We start from the raw sequence: 25,850 nt of genomic DNA on the forward strand, positions 1-25,850 counted from the left end.
TAATAGAGTTTCTATTGCCACTCCACCTATCAGTCTGTCTCTTAATTCAGATTACAAACTGCAGCCAAATTTACAATCTACTAACAGCCTCTGCATTATATTCAGAGTACCTCTCTTCAGAAATACTATTATTTGACTGTTGATTCCTTCTGTTCAATTTTACATTTTTGAGATTTTTTTGAGAGTTTTTTGAGTTGCAATTGTTTCCTCAAAAAGGTTAAGATTCTTCAGTGAAGGACTCCTTATTAAAAATAAAAAAAAAACTGGTGACATACTGTACTACTCATATATTGAAGGAGAGCAAAGCCCACCCTGTTTTTTCAGCACCCATCAAGCATATAGAAGTCAGTCTATCCTAAGGTGTGCAATTGGGAAAGTGCATAATGATTTGCTCTGCGTGCATCTGTGCAGTGAGACAACATGGTTGTGAGATAATATTCTGATCCTCAATAGATATATTTTTGGCATTAAGATCCTTATAAGACTGCCAGAGTAGTACTAATGAAATGAATAATGAGTGTGTTACAAAGGTAGTACTCAATTATTTTGAATATTGAAGTGGGACATTTGCGATGATTGTTGATTTAGTAAGTCAGGTTGGGACTTTGTGTACAATGTACCATCCAAGCTAATTCCTGAGATTGTGTAAATCAGGATAATGGCAATATTATTATTATATGTGTTAGTGTTTTTATTGTTACCCAAAGAAGGACAGCATAACTTTACCGATAATATTGTATCCGCAAGTGCGAGATACTGCTAACCCCACATATTCATTATTGATTGAAAGAACAGGCCTTTTGCTTCAGATATAGAACAACAAGGATCCTGTTATCTGATGGCAATTCCCAAAGCTAGCAGACAACCTAAAGGTACCCTTTGGCAATCAGAAAACAAGAGAACCTTAGTATCATTATATCAATGTAATTGCAAATTATTTTGATCATCCAACTAGGATGGTTTCAATGTTTGCTGGTGTAGACTTCTTTACATTGTGTGAAATCAGGTTAATTACATCATTATTTTCTTTGATCCCATTTTAACACACCAAAAGAGAGAGCCCAACTGTTCTAATCATACAATGTCTGTAAGTGGGACATACTTCTAACCCTACAATTCCAATGTTGATTGAACCATAAATGGAGATGACAGAATCTTCTGGACATACACAAGAGAAGAGCAGCACTGGCCTATATATCACTGAAGGAACAAAGAGTTTCTTGTACCCTTCTATATCTTTTAAAAGCTTGTTATGTGGTGGAATTTAGTGCCCCCACTGACTTTTAATACTTTTAATAAATGTATACTTAGTACTCAAATTCTTACAAGAGGACCAACGTATCATTAAAAATTGGCAGATAAAAGTGGTACCGATGTATCACTCAGTTACTCTAATACTTATCACATTGGTACACTTATGCCACGTACACATGATCAGACTATCCGGCAGACTTAGTCTGGCGAACAAACTGCCGTAAAATCCACCGGACTGTCCTAACGAGTGGACCTGCTCACACACAGGACTTTTCCAGCGGACTAGGTCTGGCGGACCTAGTCCGCCGGACTATACGACGTACTTTTGAAATGAATGGACTTGCCCACACACAGAGGAAAGTCTGTTCATTTTGAGTGCGGCTCCAGTTAGCCGGGACTAGCTAGGGAGGTCAATGTTGCCACCCTCCGGCGGCGAGATCGACACGTCACTGGCCCCATCACCTGGTATGGACGTAAAGGGGAGGCCCTACGCTGAAAAAATTACGTGCCCCCCCAGGTCCATATCAGACCCTTATCTGAGCACGCAGCCCGGCCAGTCAGGAAAGGGGGTGGGGGCGAGCGCGCCCCCCCCCTCCTGAGCTATACCAGGCTGCGTGCCCTCAACATGGGGGGGTGCTTTGGGGAAGGGGGGCCCTGCGGCCCCTCCGCTATCTTCTGCTCTTTTGCTAGCTCTTTAACTAGCGGAGGAGCCTGGCTTTGTTCTTTGCCGCCGCCCGGGGGCTTCTTCCGACATCAGGGGTCTTGTCCCCCTCTTCGGGGGTCTTGCCCCCCTCTTCCGTTCTTCTTGCTGGGCCTCTGCCTTCTTCCAGCTCTTTTACAAGCGGTGGCCTGGTCTTCTATCGCTGCTGCCTTCTGTTCTTCTTGTTCTTCTTCCTTGAGATGTTGACTCGTCGCTGTCTCTGGCCGCAATGACAGGGACTCGGCATACGGCGACTTATATAGGGACATCGCCGGGTGATGTCCCTGCCCATTATGATGTGCTGGGACTGTGACATCAGCTGCAAGGCCCCCCCTTCCCCAAAGCACCCCCCCATGTTGAGGGCACACGGCCTGGTACGGCTCAGGAGGGGGGGGCGCTCGCTCATCCCCACCCCCTTTCCTGACCGGCCAGGTAGCGTGCTCGGATAAGGGTCTGATATGGACCTAGGGGGGACCCCCACGCAGTTTTTTCAGCATAGGGCCTCCCCTTTAAATCCATACCAGGTGACGGGGCCAGTGATGTGTCAATCTGTCAACATTGACTTCCTTCACTAGTTCCGGCTACCCGGAGCCGCGCTCAAAATGAACGTGCGGGAAAAGTCCGTTCATTTCAAAAGTACGGCAGATTAGCACACACACAGCCGTATTGTACGGCAGGCTGCGAGTCCGGCGGACAATTTTTGAGTCAAAACTACTTTCTAAGTCCGCCTGACTTTTGGGTAAAAAAAATCCGCCGGAAGCCCACACATGGGCGGATTGTCCGGTGGATAGTTTGATCGTGTGTATGCGGCATAAGAATGTTTGCGGACTTGTCAAGTTATATGGAGATACCCCAAGACTCCAATAACAGCGTACAATTCTAATGCTAATTCTATCTCTCAACCTATGTAAAACCTAGAAGATTCAGTGGATGTTTTTTGGATGAAATATGTTGTTTTCTTTACATGAAAAATCCTAGAAGACCTATGATCTATGGCCAACCAAAATAGATAAAAGTTTGGACCCTTTAAAAGAATAGAAGGAACTGTTTATTTCCCCTGAGTCAGCATTATCACCACTTCTTAAACTTTAACTTTAAAAGAAAAAAAAAAGCAATTGCAATACAGACAAATGTGTATATTGGCCATGTATAGCTCTGCTACAAAAGCCTCTATGAAAAAGGAAAGAAATATATGCTTCAAATTCACAAAAGAACAGATTATAGTTTCATCATCTGAAAAGGTAATGTATAAAATCTTATTTTTTTCTTGATCTTGTAGATTATTTTACCTTTGTGTTACATGTGATAATCTACTTTATACATTCAGATAACTGACCTAAATTACCCCTGGGTGGAGGTGGACAGAGTCTATGGACTACCAAGGCTCTGGTGGTTTTTGTAATGAACAGATGTTGTAGAATATAGAAACAAAGAGTCCCTGTGTTTTTTTTGTTTTTTCTTGCCAAATCTGCTAGGAGCCCATAGGAGTGTTAAGCGGCACTTACATTTGATTATCACTATTGCCTTAATGAACAAGATGAACACTATAGCCTTAATGGACACAGCCCAAAAACAGCACACACATATGGTGGCTTGTTTAATAAAGTTTTCTTTATAAAAAATTAAGGTGTGCTAGTAATATATACAGCTTATATGCTACAGAATGGTGCCATTACTCTGTCACTTCAGCACACATAAAGCCTTCAGTGTCTGTCTACTGTAAGGTGTGCAATTTGTGCAAAAAGGCACAAGATAGTGGCTGTGGAGTTAGGCAAAATCCAAAATGCATGGATAGGTGGGTGTCAGTCTGGAGGAGTGGGTGTTCCTAGGCAGACTCTATTTGGCTGCAGATCACCCTAGGTAATGCCCACGTGTGATGCAGAGTCTGCACAATTAAAATAATTGATTTCCAATTAAAGTGGAAGTAAACTCCCCTATCGTTTTCAGCCAAGGAAGCTGCCATCTTTGCCTCTGTTTAATCTTCAACTGCTATGGTGCTGCACATGTGATTCGTTATGACACCAGCCATTGGATGGTTTGATAGTTTGGCTGAGAGCACAGCCAATGTGCAGTTAGCATTCCCGGCATGCCTTTTTTTTTAACTGTTTAAATCGATGGGTTTACTTCCACTTTAATGAAATAGGGCTACTGGACAATACAAAATACGAATCACACAGTAAGTAGTGAAATCCAAGTGTAAACATTCAGCACATGAGAGGAACTTTTACAACTGTGCAAGACAGAAGGTAAGGCTGGAGTTTGGCTTTCTTTTTTTTTACCTGAAATGAAATCATTTCTCTTTATATTCCTTTTTCTACCATTTTTCACTAGTAAAATGTATTTATACCTGTGTATGTATTTACCTTATGTCACAGTTACAAAGAAAAAAGCATGAACAACTTAACTGCAATAATTTGGATATGTTTTGCTGTCATTTCTAAGTCTTCTACATCATATACAAAATTCCTTTTTTTTTTTTTTTTTTACATAAAAATAAGTCAACCAAGATATGTGTTTTGTGGAGACAGATAGACTTATTACTCTTATTTCTGTTCTAGATACTGGATTTTAGAATTTCCTGCAGAGTTTAATTTGGATCTGGGATTGATAAGGTTGACTGAAGAATTTAGAGAACAGGCAAGCCAGCTGGGACATGAAGAACACATTAATCTTATAGATATCTCTAGCATGTGAGTCCATTGGTTATGAATTTATTTTTCTTGCATTAGCAAAAAATTATCTCTGTATGAAAAAGGAGCCCTTCTGTGGTTTCAGTTGGGTAATTTGTAAGATAAGTTGGTTTACATTACATCTTAAACTACGTTCTTTCATGTTGACAGAAGAAATAAGGTATCATTTGTTATAACGAGTAATGGAGATTATGATCAGGGATAGCATGATTTTGGTCTCCATCATATGACCCACAGTTTTACTTACAGTACATGGCCAAAATATATTTGGAGCTTAGACATATAGGGGTTGATTTACTAAAGACCAATAAGCTGTTCATTTTGTAGGAGAGGTTGTATTTTCCAGAGGAATTTGCTTAGTGAATGAGTTGAATTTTCATACTGCAAAGTAGATTCAATAATGTGCATCGAAAAAACAAACAAAAAAACAGCATTTTGATTGCACGTGATTCGATGATGGAATTCAAGAGTGCTTCACCTCATTCACTGAGCTCTGGGGAAAATTCCCACACAGAGTGCAACTTCCAATGCAAAGTGAACAATCTGCCTTTAGTAAATGCTATTAAAGTTAACTGAATTTGCATGAAAATATGGTTTTATTCAAATATATTTGAATAAATAATGTATTTTAATGCAGAGCTTATACACTCATTATAGTCCATGTGAGTGGAGAATAAAACATCTCATATTGGGGTCCAATAAGTGCAGGTCCACACAAAGGGTGCTGAGAAGAATCCGTCACCAATTACAGAAGTTCACACTGACCCTTAGCCTACATTGTGGACTACTTAATCAAAAGTAGTCAAATGCACTTGAAAACAATCAACTCCAGCTCTCCATACATGTATGATGATATATTCCATATTCCTTAAGCACTGACACGATACAGCACTGACAAGGTCTCACAACATAAGCATATGGGAATAGCCAAGGAGAGACTTCTTCATTGTGCAGTATTACTGGTAAAATTATTTATTTAAAAAGAAGCCAAAATACTCCTAAGCATAATAGTTAAAATCACGTGTAAATCCTCCTATCACTAGGAATAATTCCAATCGGTAAGATGTCTGACTATCAAGCGTAGCGACGTCACGTGACCAGACTTCTCCCACATGTGACACAGACATTATCAGGGGCACCCACATTCAAGGTATTAAAAATACAACATTTACAAAATCTTCATTTTTGTTTGGTTTGTAATGCATTTCCGACTGCAGAACATAACTGTAGATGGAGGCTTCAGAGAAGGACATTGTTCGCTGTGTGAAAGCAGTGGTTATCTGCAGCAATCCAACCCCCCACCCGGCTGAGTCAGAGCTAAAGGACCATGGCTCTCTGTGTGAAAATAGTGCTCTACCTACAGCGATTTAATCCCCCAATGAGTTAGGGCTTCAAAACCATTCCCTTTTGTGTGAAATCTGCAGTCTATCTACAGTGATCCAACACTCCCCACCACAGACTAATGATGAAGGAACATGTGGTTTGGTGTACGCATGTGCTAAAGTGTGGCGTGTTCCTCTGCGGGTCAGGAACATGCGCAATTTAGCCTGCATTCTCCAGCTGCAGAGATGGTAAAGCCTAGGAGGAGAGGGAGCTGTGATGTGAAGGTTCTGAGTCATAACACAAACATGCTATTCGAACCTCTGCTGGAAGAAGATTTTACTAACTAGACCTCCATGAATTCTAACTCAGTACCCCTGCAATAGAGAAAGCTTCCTCTAGTAGTAATAAAGTATGACAACCTGATAAAATTGAAAACCAAACCCTTCTTGTGGTCATAAATAATCTTGCACTGACCTCTAGAACATTACCAAGAGGTTTTAAATAAAAAAATATATATATATACGGTATATAAAATTGGCGCCCTCTTGTAGCTTAACTTAGTGAAAAAGGTGAAGCTGTGCTGACTTCAATTATCCAATTATGTGCTAGCAAAAATGTATTAATTTTGTTGTATACACTGGGGTAGTGGGCAGCACTTTTGTGGATAAATGCTTCAAAGATTTCTAGGCAGTGCTTCTCTGTTTTGAAACACATTTTGCTGTTTTTGGCAGCTAAAAAAGCCCGGTAGTCCTCAAGTACGTCTGGCTCTTTTATGCAAAGGCAAAGAGATTCAGGATGTAGAAGGATGGGAGACAGGTGAACTGCTGTTCACTGTTCTCTGCTCTACTGAATGCACATGGAAGTGCTCAACTCTGAGTACTTCCATGTTGAAAATTTCAGAATTCCAGCCCAAAGGGCCCCTTTACATCTTTGTATGTGTATGTTAACACATGTGTTTCCATGCATTGAGTTGCATTGGAAAAGCAGCACATCCCCATGCATATTTATGCATTCCACATCAGCAGTATCCATAGAGCATGACAACATTATTGAATATATCACATACACTGGTTTGTAGTGTATTTAACGCCTAGTGAGTACTTATATTTTTTTAATCATTTGTTTGGTCTCACTGGGCACTTTTGTTGTGTTTTGTACACATTGAAACAATTTTTGATGTTTTTTTTGCCAATAATATACAATCATTTTGCAGTAATTCTTTATGGTCACTGTATTGGGTCGGAGTAGTGCTGCATTGCCTTTATTTTTGTTAATTCATTTGATGTGGAGACATGTGTGTGCTGGCAGTCACTCATTTGATATCGCACTAGAGAGGTCTGCACGGTGGTTGTTTATTTATATTTGGTAATCAGCAGTGCTGCTCACATGCCTTGTAATAGGAATATGGCATGATCGGACCTATTTACAGCGAGATATGGGGTCAATAAGACCCCACATCTCACCTCTAGACTTGGAAGCCTAAAATAAAAAAATAAAAATGATCACGGCTTCCCAGCCAAGGTGGTGCCGTTATTTTGAATGCAGAGGCCTCCGAACGATCATAGAGACTCCGGGGACCATCTGGTCCACCGGAAATCTCTATGATACCATCTGGGGGTCGGCAGATCCTGAGAACGACTCGGCGATGGAATCGGTGAGTCGGTAGGAGCACCGGAGGGTGGTGGGAGGGGGGAACATCCATTATGATCATTCTTATGGTGCAGGGAATTGCCGACTGAAAATGCCGATATGTGAATGATGTCTGTAGCCTCAGGCTTCATTCAGATATTACACCACAAAGCCCACAACGTCATATGACATAGCTTGGGCGCCAAGTGGTTAAGATGGTATCCCCAGAGCAGAGCCCGCCAGTCCACTTGTGCCATGTCTTGTTCTACTATGGTTGACTGTTTGGTCGGGGGGCATGGGAACTATTCCAGGAGCCTGGAGATTATGGCAGAGTCATGGTATATTTAAATTATATTTGTGGGAGCATAGGACCTTGTGTTTTAATCTGGGGGGGTGGTGGTGCCAAATGAATTTAATTGTAAGGGATCGTAATGTGTGGTAGAAGGAAGTTGGGAGTGTGATAGGGAGGGCCTGGAACAGGTACAATAGTTTGGGGAGGATATCCATCTTAAGTACATTTATACGTCCAAGCCATGGTGCCACGAGTCTAGGGAGCGTCGTATTTTAGCCAGTATAGGCCTGAAGTTTAGGGGGTAGATATATTTGAAATTGCTAGGAATCTCCCCAGATATTTGATTGATTTCGTTTGCCAAAGGAAGTTTTGTTGAATAAGTGAAAGGGTGTGGGTGGGTAAGGATATTGTCAGGTCACCTTGAGGCGAGGTGACAGATGCACCCCGTACTTAAACGCCCCTGTTAAACAGGGGCAGAAAAATTGGGCTGATGGCATCACCCAGAACCAGAAATGTTCTTCCAACATATCAGCGGAGGAGGAAGAGGATAGACAATCAACATAACAGGACAGTCACTCAGCATCAGCATAGGCAGTCTTGAAGGGATGTGATATTTCAAAAAAAATTATTCGGTTACATCGGCTTCAGGTGCTTGGTAGCTGTGGGTGATCCAAGACTGATTCATCTTGATGAAGGTCAGTCGATCAACTGATTCGGTGGACAGGCGCACCCTGTGATCGGTAACAAAGCCACCAGCAGCACTGAAGGTGCGTTCCGAAAGAACGCTGGATGCAGGACAGGCCAGTAGCTCAATTGCATACTGTGCAAGCTCTGGCCAGTGATCCATCCTCAAGACCCAGTAAGCCAGAGGATTTTCGGTGGGAAAGGTGTCCAAGTCTGACCTTGCCCCTAGGTATTCCTGCACCATGTAAATCAGACGCTGGCGATGGTTGCTGGAACCAATCATACCTTGGGGCTGCGGACTAAAAAATTGTCTGAAAGCATCAGTCAGACGGCCACCTTCTACACCGCTCCTTCTGACCGATGCCTCAGCAACACGTTGTCCAGGACCAGGAGTTTGTAACCTCCCAGTCTCTGGGAACGCGTTGCACAGACCTTTCTGCAAGGCCTCCCGGAGATGTCTCATCCTCTGCTCCCTCTGCGATGGCAAGATAAGGTCGGCAAACTTACCCTTGTACCGTGGATCAAGGAGAGTGGCCAGCCAGTAATGGTCCCTCTCCTTGATCCAAAGAATACGAGGATCCTTCCGCAGGCTTTGCAGGATCAGGCAGGCCATGCAGCGTAGGTTAGCTGAGGCATTCGGTCCGGAGTCCTCTGGGTCACTAAGGGCAACATGATCCGCAGCTACCTCCTCCCAGCCACGTACAAGTCCACGTGTTTCTTGGGACTGTAAATCATCCCTACAAGACTGCTGCTGCTGATGCTGAGTGCAAGCCTCCACCTCCATGCTGACACAATCATCCTCCTCCTCCTCCTCCTCTTCCTCTTCCTCCTCCTCATCCTCTTCCTGTGTGATGGGTGGCACAGCAGGAACACTGTCTGGATAAAGGGGGCCTTGAGAGGCAAGGAAGTCCTCCTCTTCCTGCCTCTGTTCTGCCTCAAGTGCCCTGTCCATTATTCCACGCAGCATATGCTCCAAGAGGTGGACAAGAGGTACAGTGTCACTGATGCATGCACTGTCACTGCTCACCATCCTTGTGGCCTCCTCAAACGGTGACAGGACAGTGCATGCATCCCTGATCATGCCCCACTGGCGTGGTGAGAAAAAGCCGAGCTCCCCTGACCCTGTCCTGGTGCCGTAGTCGCACAGGTACTCATTGATGGCCCTCTGCTGCATGTGCAGCCGCTGCAGCATGGCCAACGTTGAGTTCCACCTGGTGGGCATGTCACATATAAGGCGGTTCTTGGGCAGGTTCAACTCCTTTTGGAGCTCAGCCAGCCGAGCACAGGCATTAAATGATCGGCGGAAATGCACACAGACTTTCCTGGCCTGCTTCAGTACATCCTGTAAGCCGGGGTACCTGCCCAAGAACCGCTGCACCACCAGGTTAAGGACGTGAACTACACAGGGCACATGGGTCAGTTGTCCCTGTCGGAGGGCGGAGAGGAGGTTGGTGCCATTGTCACAAACCACCATTCCTGGCTTAAGCTGGCTGGCGTCAACCACCTCTCGGCCTGCCCCTGCAGAGCTGACAAAACATCCGCCCCAGTGTGGCTCCTGTCCCCCAAACAAACCAGCGCAAGCACGGCATGGCATCGTTTTGCCTGCGTACTTGCGTAGCCCCTGGAACGCCTACGGAGCACCGCTGATTCTGAGGACAGAGCACTGGAAGAGGCCATGGAGGAAGAAGAAGAGGAGGGGGTGGAGGAGAGAGGTGTGTCACAACCAATAGTAGCATTTTGGAGGCGTGGCGGTGGAACAACCTCCAACACTACTGCACCTTGTCCTGCATCCTTCCCAGCTGCCAGAAGAGTGACCCAATGGGCCGTGAAAGACAGGTAACGTCCCTGTCCATGCCTGCTGGACCATGAGTCAGCGGTAATATGCACCTTACCGCTGACCGCCCTGTCCAGCGAGGCAAGGACATTGCCTTCCACATGCCGGTAGAGAGCCGGAATCGCCTTCGGTGAGAAAAAGTGGCGTTTGGGGACCTGCCACTGAGGAACCGCACATTGTACAAACTCACGGAAGGGGGCCGAGTCTACCAACTGAAAAGGCAGCAGTTGAAGTGCTAGCAATTTAGCCAAGCTAGCATTCAACCGCTGGGCATGTGGATGGCTGGGAGTGAACTTCTTTCGCCGGTCCAGCAGCTGGGGCAGGGACATTTGCCTGCTATAATCGGACGTGGGTGTACCGCTAGCAGAGTTCCCGGAAGCACTTGGCTGTGACACACCTAATTCTACACCTTCATTCCTCTCAGAGCAGGTTTCAGAGAGGACTGAAGGTCTAGTGGGGTTGGAGATGCCAGCTGATGAGGAGCAAGGAGAGGTCCGCTTTGTTCTTTGGTGTGGGTCTTTGAGGTACGCTTGCCAACGAGCTGCATGGCAGGTCAACATATGTCTGGTCAAGCATGTGGTGCCCAAGCGGCTGATGTTTTGGCCACACGATATACGCTTGAGACATATGTTGCAAATAGCAGCGGTGCGATCTGATGCACTCGTCTCAAAAAAGGCCCACACCAAAGAACTTTTAGAATAACGCGCAGAGGCAGCGCCCTGCACAGGCGGAGCTCTGCGGTGTGATTCAGTCGGTGTGCTGCCCCTAAGCTGGCCCCCGGAGGGCATCCTGCCTTGTTGGACATGGGCCTCCTCCTCCTCCTCCTCTCTCCTACCAGGCACCCACGTGGAGTCAGTGCCCTCATCATCCCCTCCCTCTTCATCGCTGTAGCAAACCTGGCAGTATGCTGCAGCTTGTGGAACATGACTGCCAGATTGCTGTCCTTCTTGAGCATCCCCTCTCTCTGCGCTCACGCTACTGCCTTCCTCTAGCTGAGTGTCATCATCAGAGCCCACAAAACACTGGGCATCCTCCTGGAGCATGTACCCAATACTGTGCTCAAAAAGTTCAGGAGACTCCTCAGGAGGACGTGGTGGGTCTAGGGAAGGAGTCACTGATGATGACATTGAGAGGAGGGAAGACGATGCGTTGGCAGCTGCTTTGCTAGTACCCTGAGACTGGGTGAGAGAGGATGAGGAGGATGAAGAGGGCTTGGTCATCCACTCTACCAAGTCGTTGGCATGTTGCGGTTCAACATGTCCAGCTGCCGAAAAGAAGGACAAGCGTGTCCCATGGCCACGTGCTGATGACAATGCACCGCGTCCATGACCAGCACTGTTGTCTCTAGACACAGAGCCTGCTTGCCCTCTTTTATCGGCTCACGCCTGTCTGCCTCTCCTTGCTGGCCTTCCAGACATGGTAATGGACTGAAGGGAGTTGGGTAAAACAGCAGTGCAATGGAGTCACACAACACCCACTAAGCCCTGCAGGTGGCTCTATTAGAGAACAGCAATAAACGGAAGATACAGGTGTATATTGTGCTGGAGTCACACAACACCCACTAACTCCTGCAGATGCCTTTATTATAGAACACCAGAGATAAAGGGGTATACTGTAATTGAGTCACACAACACCCACTAAGCCCTGCAGATGCCTCTATTAGAGAACAGCAATAAAGGGTAGATACAGGTGTATATTGTGCTGGAGGCACAAAAAACCCACTAACTCCTGCAGATGCCTTTATTATAGAACACCAGAGATAAAGGGGTATATACAGATGTATACTGTGCTGTGCTGGAGGTACACACAACTTCCAATAACTCCTGCAGATGGCAAGTGGGCTCAAATAGAGAAGAGCTATGTAGGTGGATATAGCGGTGTGTACTGGGTACAGAGCACGCAGACAGCACGCACAAGCTCCTAACACTACTGACTGCAAGCTCTATTATAAAAGATAGATCACTAGCTATATAGGTGAGGTGAATATAGCGGTGTATACTGCGGTCAGGGCACACAGACAACAACCACTACAGAAGAGCAAGATCAAAAATTGGCCGATAACGATCGGTGTGTACTGTGTTGAAGGTACACAGAACACCCACTAACTGCTTCAGACGCCAACACACTACACTAGGCCGCCGCGCTGGCGGCCTTATATAGTGTTGGGCGTGTACTACACAGCCTGAGCTATGATTGGCCACAGGCATCCTGCCTGTGGCCAATCATGGCTCTCCTCGCTGCTGGCGCTGTGATTGGCCAAGCATGCGGGGTCACAGTGCATGTGTCAGGAAAGGCTGGCTGGGGACAGTGGTCCATCACCTGTCTGTGCGCGCCTGCGGGTGCCTGGTGCGTGTGTTTGCGGTCGCCGGGGTGCGCGCGTTCGCGTGCGCGCACGGTTACCGGCACCAGGCGGGCTATTTAAACCCAGTTCTCCCTTCTGATCTTGCTGCTTGATCTACAGCGTTCCTGAGACTATTACCTGAATCTGATCTGTTTGTGTATTGACCCGGCCTGACCTGCGACCTTCCCTGCCTTCTGCCCGCCTCTGACCTCCGGCTTGTCTACGACTCTGCACCTGTCTCATCCTCTGGTCCATCCGTGCTCATCCGTTATCGACCCGGCTTGTTCCACCTTCCTGCCTCTGCCTGCTGCATCTGTTCCTGTACTGACTGTCTGGTTTGACCCGGCTTGCCTGACTCTTCTGTGTGCCTGCCCCTTAGTGATCCACCTGTTCCTGTTGGTCTCCTGCTGTCTACTGGTTCCTGTCTGCTGTCACTGGGGCCTGCTTGTCCAGCTACAGTTCCTGAAGTCAGCCAGATCCATCCACCGGCTGTTGATCCTGCCAGGCACTCGTGCTACCTCTGACTCCCGTGCCTCCTGTCACCATCATCAGGGGCCGTGAGTCGGGGACGCAAGAGAGGTCTCCTTCTGCATTCTGGGCTCACCACTAGGTACGTGACAGTATCAAGCAGCCATGACCGAGCCCACACAGGGAGCCTCTCCTTTGGATGAACTGTGTTTGCATCTGGCGGGTTTGACCCAGGCAGTTAAAGGCCTTCAAGAAAGCTATTCCCGTTTGGAGGAACGTGTTCAAGCCCTCTCCCCGCCAGCTACTACCCAGGGGTCACCATCCGCCAGCATGCCTGCTCCACCAGCAGTGGTGATGTTACCCCCTGAACCTCGAGTGCCCACGCCTGAAAGATTTTCTGGTGAACGCAGCAAATTCAGGGCCTTTCGCAACTCCTGCGAGTTATACTTTGCTCTTCAGCCACGGACTTTTTCTTTGGAAGCCACCAAAGTGGGCTTTGTGATTTCCCTGCTCCAGAACGAACCCCAGACATGGGCACATCGCCTTCTTGAACAAAAGGCTGACGAACTTTCCAACCTGACCACCTTTTTTGACGCGATGGCCCGAATTTATGAGGACCCTCAGCTCTCAGCAACAGCCGAAGCCGCTCTCCATGCATTACAGCAGGGTCGCAGGGCCGCAGAGGACTATGTTGCAGAATTCAGGCGTTGGAGTGCAGACACCAATTGGAACGATGCTGCTCTCCGCTACCAGTTCCGGTTGGGTCTGTCTGATCCCCTGAAAGATGAACTCGCCCGTGTAGGGGTTCCTCAGACTCTAGATGAATTAATCAAGCTATCCATACAGATTGACAGGCGCCTACGTGAACGCAGGTCAGAGAGAGCCGCAGGTCCGTCACGTCCCACCTGGATGTTGCCAAGAGTGCCCAGTTACTCAAGTACTATGCCACCAGCTCAGTCTACACCTACTACTGATGTGCCGGAGCCTATGCAGCTGGGTTTGCTACGACCAACGCTCACAGCTGAAGAACGTCAGCGTCGCCGCATGAATGATCTGTGCATGTATTGTGGGGAGCCTGGGCACTACGTGAGGTCCTGCCCAACCAAGATCCGTAAGTGGCTTCCTCCTTCTGCTGATCAAGTCCTTGCAATCACCAATGCTTCCCCTCATCTTGCTCTTTCCGTTTTGTTGCAGCTCCCCGGAAAGAACATCCAGGTTCCCGCTATCGTTGACTCGGGAGCATGCAGCTGCTTTATGGACTCTGTTTTTGCAGCAAAACATCACATACCACTACGCTCCAAGACCCAAGGACTACTGATACATCTTGCTGATGGATCCGCCATCCGGTCTGGTCCTGTCACCCAGGAAACCATCCCCATCTCTGCCAGCATATCCAATCTTCACCATGAACTTTTATGCCTTGACATCATCACCTCACCCTTGTTTCTTGTTATCCTGGGAATGCCCTGGCTCCAGGCCCACAACCCTCGCATTGACTGGACTACCAGAGATGTTACCTTTCCTTCACCCTATTGCTTCCAACATTGTCTACCAAGGACTTCCAACCAGCCCACAGCTCTGATGTGCCTGGATACGGAAGCTCGCCAATTAGTTCCAGAGGCATACCACGATTTCATGGATGTCTTCAGTAAGAAAGGTGCAGAGACTCTTCCCCCTCACCGGGTCTATGACTGTCCTATCGAGCTCCTCCCTGGGGCTGAAGTACCATTTGGAAGAATTTTTCCTTTAACTGAACTGGAACTGGCAGCACTCAAGGACTATATTGATGAAAATCTTAAGAAAGGATTCATCCGCTCCTCCACATCCCCTGCAGGAGCTGGCATTTTCTTTGTGGGAAAAAAGGACCATACCCTTCGGCCATGTGTCGATTATCGGGAACTAAACAAGGTGACCATTAAAAACCGATACCCTCTTCCTTTGGTGTCAGAACTTTTCCAGAGACTGGGGGCAGCAGTCATTTTTACTAAATTAGACCTACGGGGGGCCTATAATCTGGTCCGCATAAGAGAGGGTGACGAATGTAAGACAGCTTTTCGCACCCGATTCGGACATTTCGAATATCTAGTTATGCCGTTTGGGCTCTGCAACGCCCCCGCCACCTTCCAGCATTTTATAAATGACATCTTCAGAGACTTCCTGGACCTATTCGTCATCATCTACCTGGATGACATTTTGATCTTCTCTGCCTCCATCAGTAGCCATCGTCAACATGTCAAGTGTGTGTTAGAGCGACTCCGTCAGCATGGCCTTTATGCAAAACCTGAGAAGTGTGAATTTGAACAACAGAGTATACAGTTTCTGGGACTAATCATTTCTGTTGAGGGCATTAAAATGGACCCTCAAAAAATTTCCGCTATCCTTGAGTGGCCTGCTCCTGTGGATAAAAAGGGTGTTCAGCGGTTTGTGGGCTTCTTTGAACTTTTATCGGAAATTTATTAAAGGATTCTCAGCCATCATCTCACCTATTACCCAGCTGACTAAGCAGGGAGTTTGATTTCATTGGACTTCCGAAGCTCAAACTGCTTTTGACACCCTTAAGAGACTTTTTACCTTCGCTTCCATACTGAAACACCCTGACCCGGCTCTCCCGTTTGTTCTGGAGGTTGATGCATCCGAAGTCGCCGTTGGGGCAGTACTCTCACAACGACAAGGCCCCAAGTCTCTTCTGTTCCCTGTTGGCTTCTTTTCACGCAAGCTTTCTGCTCCTGAAAGAAATTATGATGTGGGAGACAGAGAACTATTAGCAATAAAAGCGGCTTTGGAGGAGTGGCGGTACCTTCTGGAAGGAGCAGCTCACCCGATCCTGATCTATACGGATCACAAAAACCTGGAGTACCTGAAATTGGCTAGAAGGTTGAAGCCGCGTCAAGCCAGGTGGGCGCTGTTCTTTTCCAGGTTTGCCTTCCATGTCACCTACAGACCGGGTTCAAAAAATACCAAACCGGACGCATTGTCCCGCATGTTCAATGATCCCAAAGTACCTACCTCTCTGGATACTATTCTGTCGGCGGAAAACTTTCTCCTTCTTCAGGAAGATCTGTTAAGCCGGATTAAGCAAGCTTCCAGTGAAGACCCCCCTCCTGCAGGAGCAAGGCTGCTTGCGAAAGACGGTCTGTTCTGGCTTGAGGACAAAATCTTAATTCCAGAAAATCTTCGGGCCACCATACTCGGGCTCTGCCATGACCATGTACTAGCCGGCCACTTCGGTGTCTCCAAGACGTCTGACCTCGTGCAACGCACATTCTGGTGGCCGCAAGTTGCAAAGGACTGCAAAAGATATGTGGAGTCTTGTTCCATCTGTAATCGCAGCAAGGGTAATAAGGCCAGGGCTTGGGGCCTGCTCAAACCTCTACCTGCTCCAGAGAGACCCTGGAAGTTAATCTCCATGGACTTTATTGTTGAACTTCCCCCTTCAGAAGGCCATACGGCCATCTTTGTGGTAGTGGATCGGCTGTCCAAGATGGCACACTTCATCCCCTTGAAGGGAACACCATCAGCACCGGAAACTGCACAAGTTTTTATCAGGGAAGTCATCAGGCTTCATGGAGTTCCAGCCAACATCATATCAGATAGGGGGGTGCAGTTTACCTCTCGTTTCTGGAGAGCAATATGCAATTCCCTTGGCATCGAGCTATCTTTTTCTTCTGCATACCACCCTCAGACAAATGGGCAGACAGAGAGAACTAACCAGACTCTTGAGCAGTATCTACGCTGCTTTTCCTCCTTTTCCCAGGACGACTGGTTCTCTCTGTTGCCACTGGCCGAGTTCGCTTATAATAATTCCATCCATTCTACCATCAAGCAGACCGCGTTTTTTGTCAATTATGGTTTCCACCCATCATTTCTACCTAACTCTGCTCCTGAATGTTCTGTGTCAGCCGTTCTCAAGACTGTGGATTTTTTCAGTATCAACAATAAACTGTTGCAGGAAACCATGACCAGAGCACAAGCGCTAAACAAAGAGACTTTTGATAAAAACAGACGGGGGGAACTGATTCTGAAACCTGGAGACCAGGTTTGGCTGTCTACAGTTAATCTCCGACTCACTTGCCCTTCAAAGAAATTGGGTCCTAAGTTTTTGGGTCCCTTCACAGTCAAGAGGAGAATCAATGAGGTGGCCTACGAACTGGAACTGCCAGAAACACTTCGGGTACACCCCGTTTTTCATGTTCCTGCCTCTGCCTGCTGCATCTGTTCCTGTACTGACTGTCTGGTTTGACCCGGCTTGCCTGACTCTTCTGTGTGCCTGCCCCTGAGTGATCCACCTGTTCCTGTTGGTCTGCTGCTGTCTACTGGTTCCTGTCTGCTGTCACTGGGGCCTGCTTGTCCAGCTACAGTTTCTGAAGTCAGCCAGATCCATCCACCGGCTGTTGATCCTGCCAGGCACTCGTGCTACCTCTGACTCCCGTGCCTCCTGTCACCATCATCAGGGGCCGTGAGTCGGGGACGCAAGAGAGGTCTCCTTCTGCATTGCGGGCTCACCACTAGGTACGTGACAGCATGCTTGGCCAATCATGAGCCAGCAATGCACTGCGATGACAAATTTGGCGCGAACGGTCCATAACGTTTGGAATTCGCCGAACGGGCGAACAGCCGATGTTCGACTCGAACACGAAGCTCATCCCTATTGTCAGGTGTAGCGACCATCTCAATCGCATCACAGGGCATAGCAACTGTGGAACTTGCAGACAAGTTAGCCTGGCTGACCGTCCAAGGGAGATTAGGGACAGACAAAGGTAAATGGTTATGTGAACTGGAGTGAATGGTCGACTCAGGTTCATAGGTCGACCCCTCATCCAGAGTACCACATGACCTAGAGAGTACATCAGACCGACTATTGCAGGATGCATCCCAGAGATCGCTATATACAGCGGGAAGAGCAGAAGATACTGGGATGATGGTAACAGGAAGTCTCTCCTTTGGGGTACCCTTGAGTAGGCAGGAATAGGAACAGGAGGAACCCCAAGCCAGGATCTGTTCAGCAGACCAGTCAACGTGTGGAGAATGGAGCCGTAACCAAGGAAGACCTAATATGATAGGAGATGAAGCCTTAGGTAAGACAAGGAAGGATATCCACTCCTGGTGGAGTTTCCCTACTGACATCTTAACAGGAAGAGTCTGAAAGCGGATAGGGCCCCCTGGGAGAACCGTGCCATCAATCGCCAAGACCACCAATGGCGTTGCAAAGGGCAAAAGGGTAAATCTCATGGAGGATGCAGTTTCCCAATCCATGAAATTGGCAGCGGCTCCGGAATCCAGATGTGCTGAGATTGAACGAGAGGAAGCACCGACATGAAGCAACACAGAAAGGAGAAGACGAGAAGGTGAAGGTGATATTTCAGGGTCTAATACTCCACCTTCCAGATGTATTAGCCCTGAGCGTTTTTCTGGACGAAGAGAACAAGTGTCAAGGAAATGACCTTTGGCCCCACAATAGAGGCATAGGCCCAGAGTTCTGCGCCTAGCACATTCTGCGGGAGATAATTTAGTCCAGCCCAACTGCATAGGTTCCTCAGTAGGCAGGGGGTGTTCCTCGGATCGCAGAGAAGGGACTGGGGGCTCAGGCTGCCTAAAGAATGGGGAGTGCTGGCGTCTTTTTTCCAGGGCCCTCTCCTGAAAGCGAATATCGATCTGGTTACACAAGGTGATGACACTGTCCAGATCAGCAGGAAGGGATCTTCCTGCTAATTCATCCTTCACTCTATCAGAGAGGTCATGTAAAAAGGTTGCAACTAGGGCCTCATTATTCCAGCTCAATTCAGCTGTGAGGATACGGAACTGAAGAGCATACTGTCCCACAGACGCAGACTCTTGATGGAGACGTAAAAGATCGCTAGCGGCTGATGAGACACGGCCCGGTTCCTCGAAGATATTCCGAAAAAGTTTCAAGAAATCAGACAGGCTAGAAACCACTGGATCATTCAGTTCCCACAGAGGGGCGGCCCAAGCTAACGCCTCGCCGGACAGGAGGGATATGATATATGCGACTTTTGCCCGATCAGACAGGAATTTTTTGGGCTGAAGTTCAAAATGAATTGTGCACTGGCTAAGGAACCCCCTGCAAGCCTTGGAATCCCCACAGAAACGAACAGGAGCTGGTAGTTGTAATGAATGTGTGGCTGCGACTGATGCGATAGGTGCAGCGGCAGATAGCGGTTGAGGTTGTTGAACCGGGGGTCCTAATGAGGCCTGAACCTGTTCAACACGGGATGCCAAATCCTGAAGGAATCGCATCACCTGGGTCTGATGCGATTCTTGGGTCTCAAGTCTGCGAACTAAGCTCTGCAATGGATCATCTGCAGGAAGCGGCACGTCAGCCGGGTCCATGGCTGATCAAACTGTCAGGTCACCTTGAGGCGAGGTGACAGATGCACCCCGTAGGGATCAGGAGTGCACCGCAAGGTTGTGGACAATACAGCTGACTGTTGCAGACGGGGGACAGATCCCACTGGGGTTAGAGCGTAAGATTCCCTGGGGCGCGGAGTCTAAGAGCCAGCAGGTGTTCACTAGAGCCTCGAGTGGTGAGGATGGACTTGGCTGCAATTGGCTCCAGGTCACCCAGCTCACACCCACAGTAGGCAACAGGAGGATAGGGATGGTAAGGGACAAAGCCAAGGTCGGGGCCACAAGCAGACAAGAATAGTCGGGGACACGCCAAAAGGTCAGGATCACAGGCAAACAGGGATAGTCAAAGACACGCCAAAGTCGGTAACGGAAAACAGTAGAAGAGCACACGGCAGGTAACAGGAAGCTAACACACAAAGGAATACACAATGGTTGATCAGCACTGATGGCCTGCAGTGCACAGGTTAATATAGGGCTCCCTGATAGGGCCTGGGGTGGAGCCATGCTTAGAGGAGAGGTTATAAAAACCACCAGGTGGAAGTGGCTGGCCTCTAGTCTGAACACATGAGGGAAGGTAAGCAAACACAGGAAGATCACTGCATAACCATGACAGATATGTTTAGGGCTTCTGTTTTACTCATGTTCAATTTAAAATTAGTGTGGGAGCCGAAGCGAGCTAGTTCAAGGAGAAAGGAGGGGATGCTATTGTGCGGTTGTGTTACATAGAGCAATAAGTTGACGGTGTACAGGGAAAGCTTACAGTGGGCTGAGGGTGTGTGGATACCATTTATGGATTCGTTACTACATATTGGCTGGACTAAGCCCTTGTACACACGGTCGAAGAATCCGTCGGAATGTGTCCTATCGGACCGTGTTGTCGGATAATCCGACTGTGTGTGGTATGCATCGGACTGATTCCTTCGGAATATCCGTCGGACCCAATTTTCCAACTTGTTGGAAATATTTCCTGACCAACTGGGCCGATCGGACATACTCCGATCATGTGTAGAGAATTTTGATCGGACCAAGTGCCACGCATGCTCAGATCAAATTCCTACATCAAAGCTATTGGCTACTAGCCTGAATGTAGTCCCATCGTAACGAAATTACGTCATCACGTTCTGAAAGATCGGATTTTTCGACAACTTTGTCCGACCGTGTGTATGCAACAGTTTCGGACAAGATCCGACGGACAAAATCCGATGGATTTGGTTGTCGAAATCTCCAACCGTGCGTACAGGGGCTAAGTGTTCTTTGGTGATGGCGAAGAGGAGGGGGGACAGTGGGCAGCCTTGTCTGGTTCCGTTGTTGATCGGGAATGTCGCTGAGTGTTCACCGTTCGCTGTGACTTTCGCTGATGGGTTGGAATAGAGGGACATCATTTTTGCTAGAAGTCTGGGACCTAACCCTATCTGCTGAAGCGTTAGTTTGAGAAATGGCCAGTTGACCCTGTCAAATGCTTTTTCCGCCTCACATGCTAACAGGCATCATTTAGATGTCCTAAGTGGGCTGCTTGATAATACTTATACAGAGCTGGTACAGCCAGTCCACCATATTGTTTGGGGAGGGTCAACAGAGACCTGTTAATCTTTGGGTTGTTTATGTGCCCAAATAAACTCAGCAAATAGTGCATGTAACCACTTGAAGCACTGTATAGATATATTAATGGATAGGGCCTGGAACAGGTACAGAAACTTTGGAAAAATATTAATTTTAATAATATTACACCTCCCAAACCAGGAATGAAACAATTTGTGCCATTTCTCCAGAAGTGTCCGCACCTTACATAAGAGTGATGGAGAGGTAAATTCAAATGTGCATGAAAGGTCTACTGGAATCATAGTCCCCAGATACTTTAGGGCTTCTTCCGTCCATTTAAATTTATAGCTAGTTTTTTATTTTATTTTTTTTTTTTTTGTGTCATTATTCTTTTTTTTTAAACAAGTTTTATTGAAGATTATATATCAGTACAAACAGGTAGAACAGCTTATACACAACCGCAATTGGTTCGGTTTACATGAAATGCATGACATCTGCGGACGCAGCCTCTGCTGAAAAATTAGTTATTTCAGAGTACCATAAGAATAAAAAGAAAAAGCAGGAAATACAACTGAGGAAGATAAAAGACAAAGGCCGAACGGCCATGTAGAGTAAGCTGAATCAAATTACATCTTATTTTGACATTACACAATGCGATTCCCAACATCGGTGTGTGGGCTTCCTCTCCTCCCATATGTTAGTTAGTAGCCCATCTCAGTTCAGTTTCCATATGTGCGTGGGTATGACTATCAATATAAGTATAGCTATAAATGCCCGTATGTCTTTAAAACGTAGTTTTCAATGCCATCAAAGTATTGGGGACAGCTATTCCCATGGCCTCCAACTCCAAAAAATGTATCTTAAAATATGATAAATATCCATATGTCTCTGTTTGCTGAAAAAGATTAGGGAGGGATATCATTGGGTTTGTTAGTGAAAAAAGCATATCATCTGCACGCTGAGATCTTATATTGAAATCTGTCTACCTTCACCTCCTGAATATCTGGATTTACCTGAATCTTACAAAGAAAAGGTTCTAAAGAGAGCGCAAAGAGAATAGGTAACATGGGACACCCCTGCCTGGTCCCATTAGTAACCATAAAAGGGGGAGATAAGATTCCATTTACTTTTACCTGTGCTGCTGTGCGGTTGGTTGTATATACTCAAAATCCATTGTAACATATTATCTCCCAGTCCTACATATCATAATACAGAGAATATGAACTTCCAGTTCACTCTATCAAAAGCTTTCTCTGCATCCGTTCCTAGAAACAACGCATTGATGTATTAGCCAGGTGAATTCAATTTAGGGCCTTTATTGTGTTGTCCTGTACCTCCCTCCCCAGGGCAAACCTAACCTGATCCAAATGTATCAAGGAGGGCAGTAGTTGTTGCATGCGTGTCACAATAATCTTGGTAAAAAGTCTGCATTTAAAAGAGAAATTGGTCTATAACTCCCCCATTGCATGGGGTCCTTACCTTCTTTCGGTATTCATGTAATATAGGCTTTCAGAGTTTCTGTATAAAAGGAAGTTGAATTGCCTAATCCATTAAACATTTTTACAAGGTAAGGCCCCATAAATAGGCATTAATTGTTTATAATAATACACAGTGAAGCCATCTGGGCCAGGTGCTTTACCTGACTTTGATGAGTTCAGTGCTATCTGTAATTCCTCTAAGGTAACTGGTGTCTCCAATTCTTGCTGCATTGTACCTGTTAAACCAGGCATACCGGAGGATGCTAGTTATTCATCTATTGTCAACTGATCAGGTGAATCCAGATGCAGGTTATAGAGTGAAGAATAGAAGTTCTGGGCTATTTATTTGGTCAGGGTAAGTTTTCTTCCATCCGCCCCATAATCAATGGAACATAGGCCATTGATTGTTGCTCCCGTAGTGCTCGAGCCAATAGTTTACCGCATTTATTACCAGACTCGTAGGAATATTTAAGACCTATCAGTATTGTATTTTGAGCTTTATAAAGCAGTAAGTCAGTAACCCGTCTACCTGCCATCAAAAGGTCTCTTTTCACACCCAAAGAACGAGTATGTTTATGGATTGTTTCTAACTGATGTATGTCCGTTAATAGAATTGTTAGCTTTGCCTCTCTTTTTTATATTTAAGCCTAGCCCCATGTTTAATCAGGACTACTGCTTTATGAGCCTCCCTTATCACCCCAGGGGCACATTCTGGTGTAGTTTTGGTCTGAAAAAAACATGGCACCTTCCTAATAGCATCCTCCATAACACCCTGATCCTGTAAGAGGCTTTTGTTAAGTTTCCATGTCATCTGACTACGGTGGCTAGAGTCAAAGATATTGTATTTCATGAATATTGGCACATGGTCTGGCCAAGTAATTGATCCAATTGTGGTTTCGATTACTGAATGTAATTGATTTTGGCAGATAAAAAAAAAAACAATGCGGGAGTATAACTTATGTAGTGGGGAGAAGAAAGAATAATCCCTCTCCCCAGGATGAAAAAGGCACCACATATCTACTGACCTTGTTTCATGGAGTGATTGAAGAATCCGTTTCCATGGACCTGGGAGCACTGATGATGAGCCTATTGAAGTGTCTTCCCTGGGAACCAGAGGAACATTGAGATCTCCTCCCATAATCAATTGGCCCTCCGAGAATTCCATAAGTTTGTTTAGAATATTTCTAAAAAATTAATCTTGTGTGTTCAGGGCGTAAAAGTGTTACTCTAATACCCCCCAATCGTACCTTTGACAAATACATATCGGCCCCCTGCATCTATATGGATTCTTTACATGCCCATGGTACTTTGCTTGAAGTTAGAATAGATACCCCCTTAGACTTGGCGACAGGGTTAGTGGCGTGTTAGACCACTGGGAAAAGCCTGCTTCCAAGAATAGGGAGACCGTTTCCTCTGAAATGTGTTTCTTGGAGGAATGCGATATTAATCCACAATAGTTCCAGCTAAGGGAGACATATTCATCTCTTTTCAGGAGTGTTTAGTCCCCTAGTCTTACGGGACATTTTAGAAAGGTCATCCATTCCTTTTCTCCTACCCTCGGGTCCTCTACACTAGGACTGGATCAAGGGGCAGAGGGTGAGGACACGAGCTATGAGGGAGGAGGAGAGGGAGGCTAACTCTACCGTAGCCCCTAGGTTCACTTAAGCAAATTTGCTTTAAGCACCTTGCCTACTGACTCTAGGCTATATGAATGCTAACTTGCTGGGGGGAGGGGGGAGTAGCCCAAGCATGATGGTCCTGAGGAGAGCTCCCGGGAATCTCCGCCGGCTCCCATACATAGCAACAGAAAATATAGAAAAAAATAAAATAAAATAATTTCACTATGCATTGTTATGCACTATAGCATAGGTGTGGTTAGGTATACTGTACATGTGTTGGGGTGCCATTCATGTATAGCAACACATAGGTGTGAAGCCAACTTAAAGAACCCCCTTGTATGCACATACATAGACACTGTTAGGATGAGAAGTAAACACCTGACGCACAACACATATTAGGTATCGCCTTGCATGCATGAAGCAGAAAAACAACCTTAGGAGAATCAAATATATTAAAGTGTTATAAGTGCTATAAGGGCTTATTCACACCTAAATGAGGGGTAGGAAACCGTGTTCCGTGCACATTTCTCACACTGCGTTCAAAACATACTGGGAGTGTGATCTGCTCTTGGTGTTAATAGATTGTGATCTGCATTTGAGGTGTTGTTAGTAAACACAATGCATTTGCCTGCACCAGATAGAATGATAGTACCATGCGATTTGGTGCAGTGCATGCACTACTTTTTTGTATGATCCAGTGTGATTTCAGGCAATTCAAATGAATGAACTGAAAATCACACCACACTGAATCGTATAAGAATGTGGACCATGATTCATATGTGAACCGGCCCTAAAGGTTTTTAATATGTTGCCTACTTACAGTTTTGATTCTAGTCAGTTTTTGCTGTTTCACAGTTTTTATTGAGGCTGGATATATCTGACACTTTAACTCCGCACAGTCTAGTTTTTAAAATTTGATGAACCAACCATTATATTGTTTGTAGATTTAAAAAACAATTAGCAATTATTAATATTATATAGGATTTCTTTTTAGAGCCAACAATTCGGGCAGGGAGACAGTTCAGTTACAATAAAATGTAATACAAGAGGGATCCTGCTCCTGTAAGCTTACACTCTAAAAGATTAGCAATTAGATAGTAATTCATTTTATAAATAGCCTATAATAGTCCGGTAATCTAATGCCTTTTAAACTAAATTTAACATCAAGCATGCAATAAATAGCACCATAAAAGACCTAAGGCATATTTATAAAAGTGAATGTGACAATCACAAAAACATTCACTGCAGGTAAATCAATGAATACAAATGAAAACCCATGCACCAGGAAGATACACCCATGGGGAATGTTTGGCGAGTCACAATCAGTGCTTTATACACTGTAAAATGTATGTAAACTCCAGGCCGCTAAAACAATCTTCAATTTACTGAATGGTCACTCAATTCATAACTCCAAGGCTAAAGGGTTTTTCACTTCAAAAGAAGACATTAGCACATGATCACATTCATAAAATGGATATAAAATTATTTTGTAGCATTTTTCTTTTTTATTTAATGTAGAACTGAGCACAGTAAGGTGTTGAGAACAGAGCCACACTTGTATATGGAGGCATCACAAACACTGAGTGCACTGTTAATTGTTTATTGATTGTTGCATTTTGCGGTGACAGCGTAC

General features: G+C 46.0%; 1 protein-coding gene across 5 annotated transcripts in view; it reads left to right on the plus strand.

Annotated features, from left to right (window-relative positions):
* RASGRP3 (RAS guanyl releasing protein 3) overlaps window positions 1-25,850 on the plus strand; it is a 280,740-nt gene that overhangs the window by 181,876 nt on the left and 73,014 nt on the right. For all 5 annotated transcript variants that reach the window (XM_077486434.1, XM_077486437.1, XM_077486433.1 and 2 more), the window contains one exon: window positions 4,513-4,644. In XM_077486434.1, coding sequence (XP_077342560.1) covers window positions 4,513-4,644 — 132 coding nt within the window. The remainder of the gene's footprint in view (window positions 1-4,512; window positions 4,645-25,850) is intronic.

Source organism: Lithobates pipiens, unplaced genomic scaffold, assembly GCF_037356315.1.
Source record: "Lithobates pipiens isolate NorthernLeopardFrog02 unplaced genomic scaffold, aLitPip1_a1.2 Scaffold_18, whole genome shotgun sequence".
Lineage (NCBI taxonomy): Eukaryota > Metazoa > Chordata > Amphibia > Anura > Ranidae > Lithobates > Lithobates pipiens.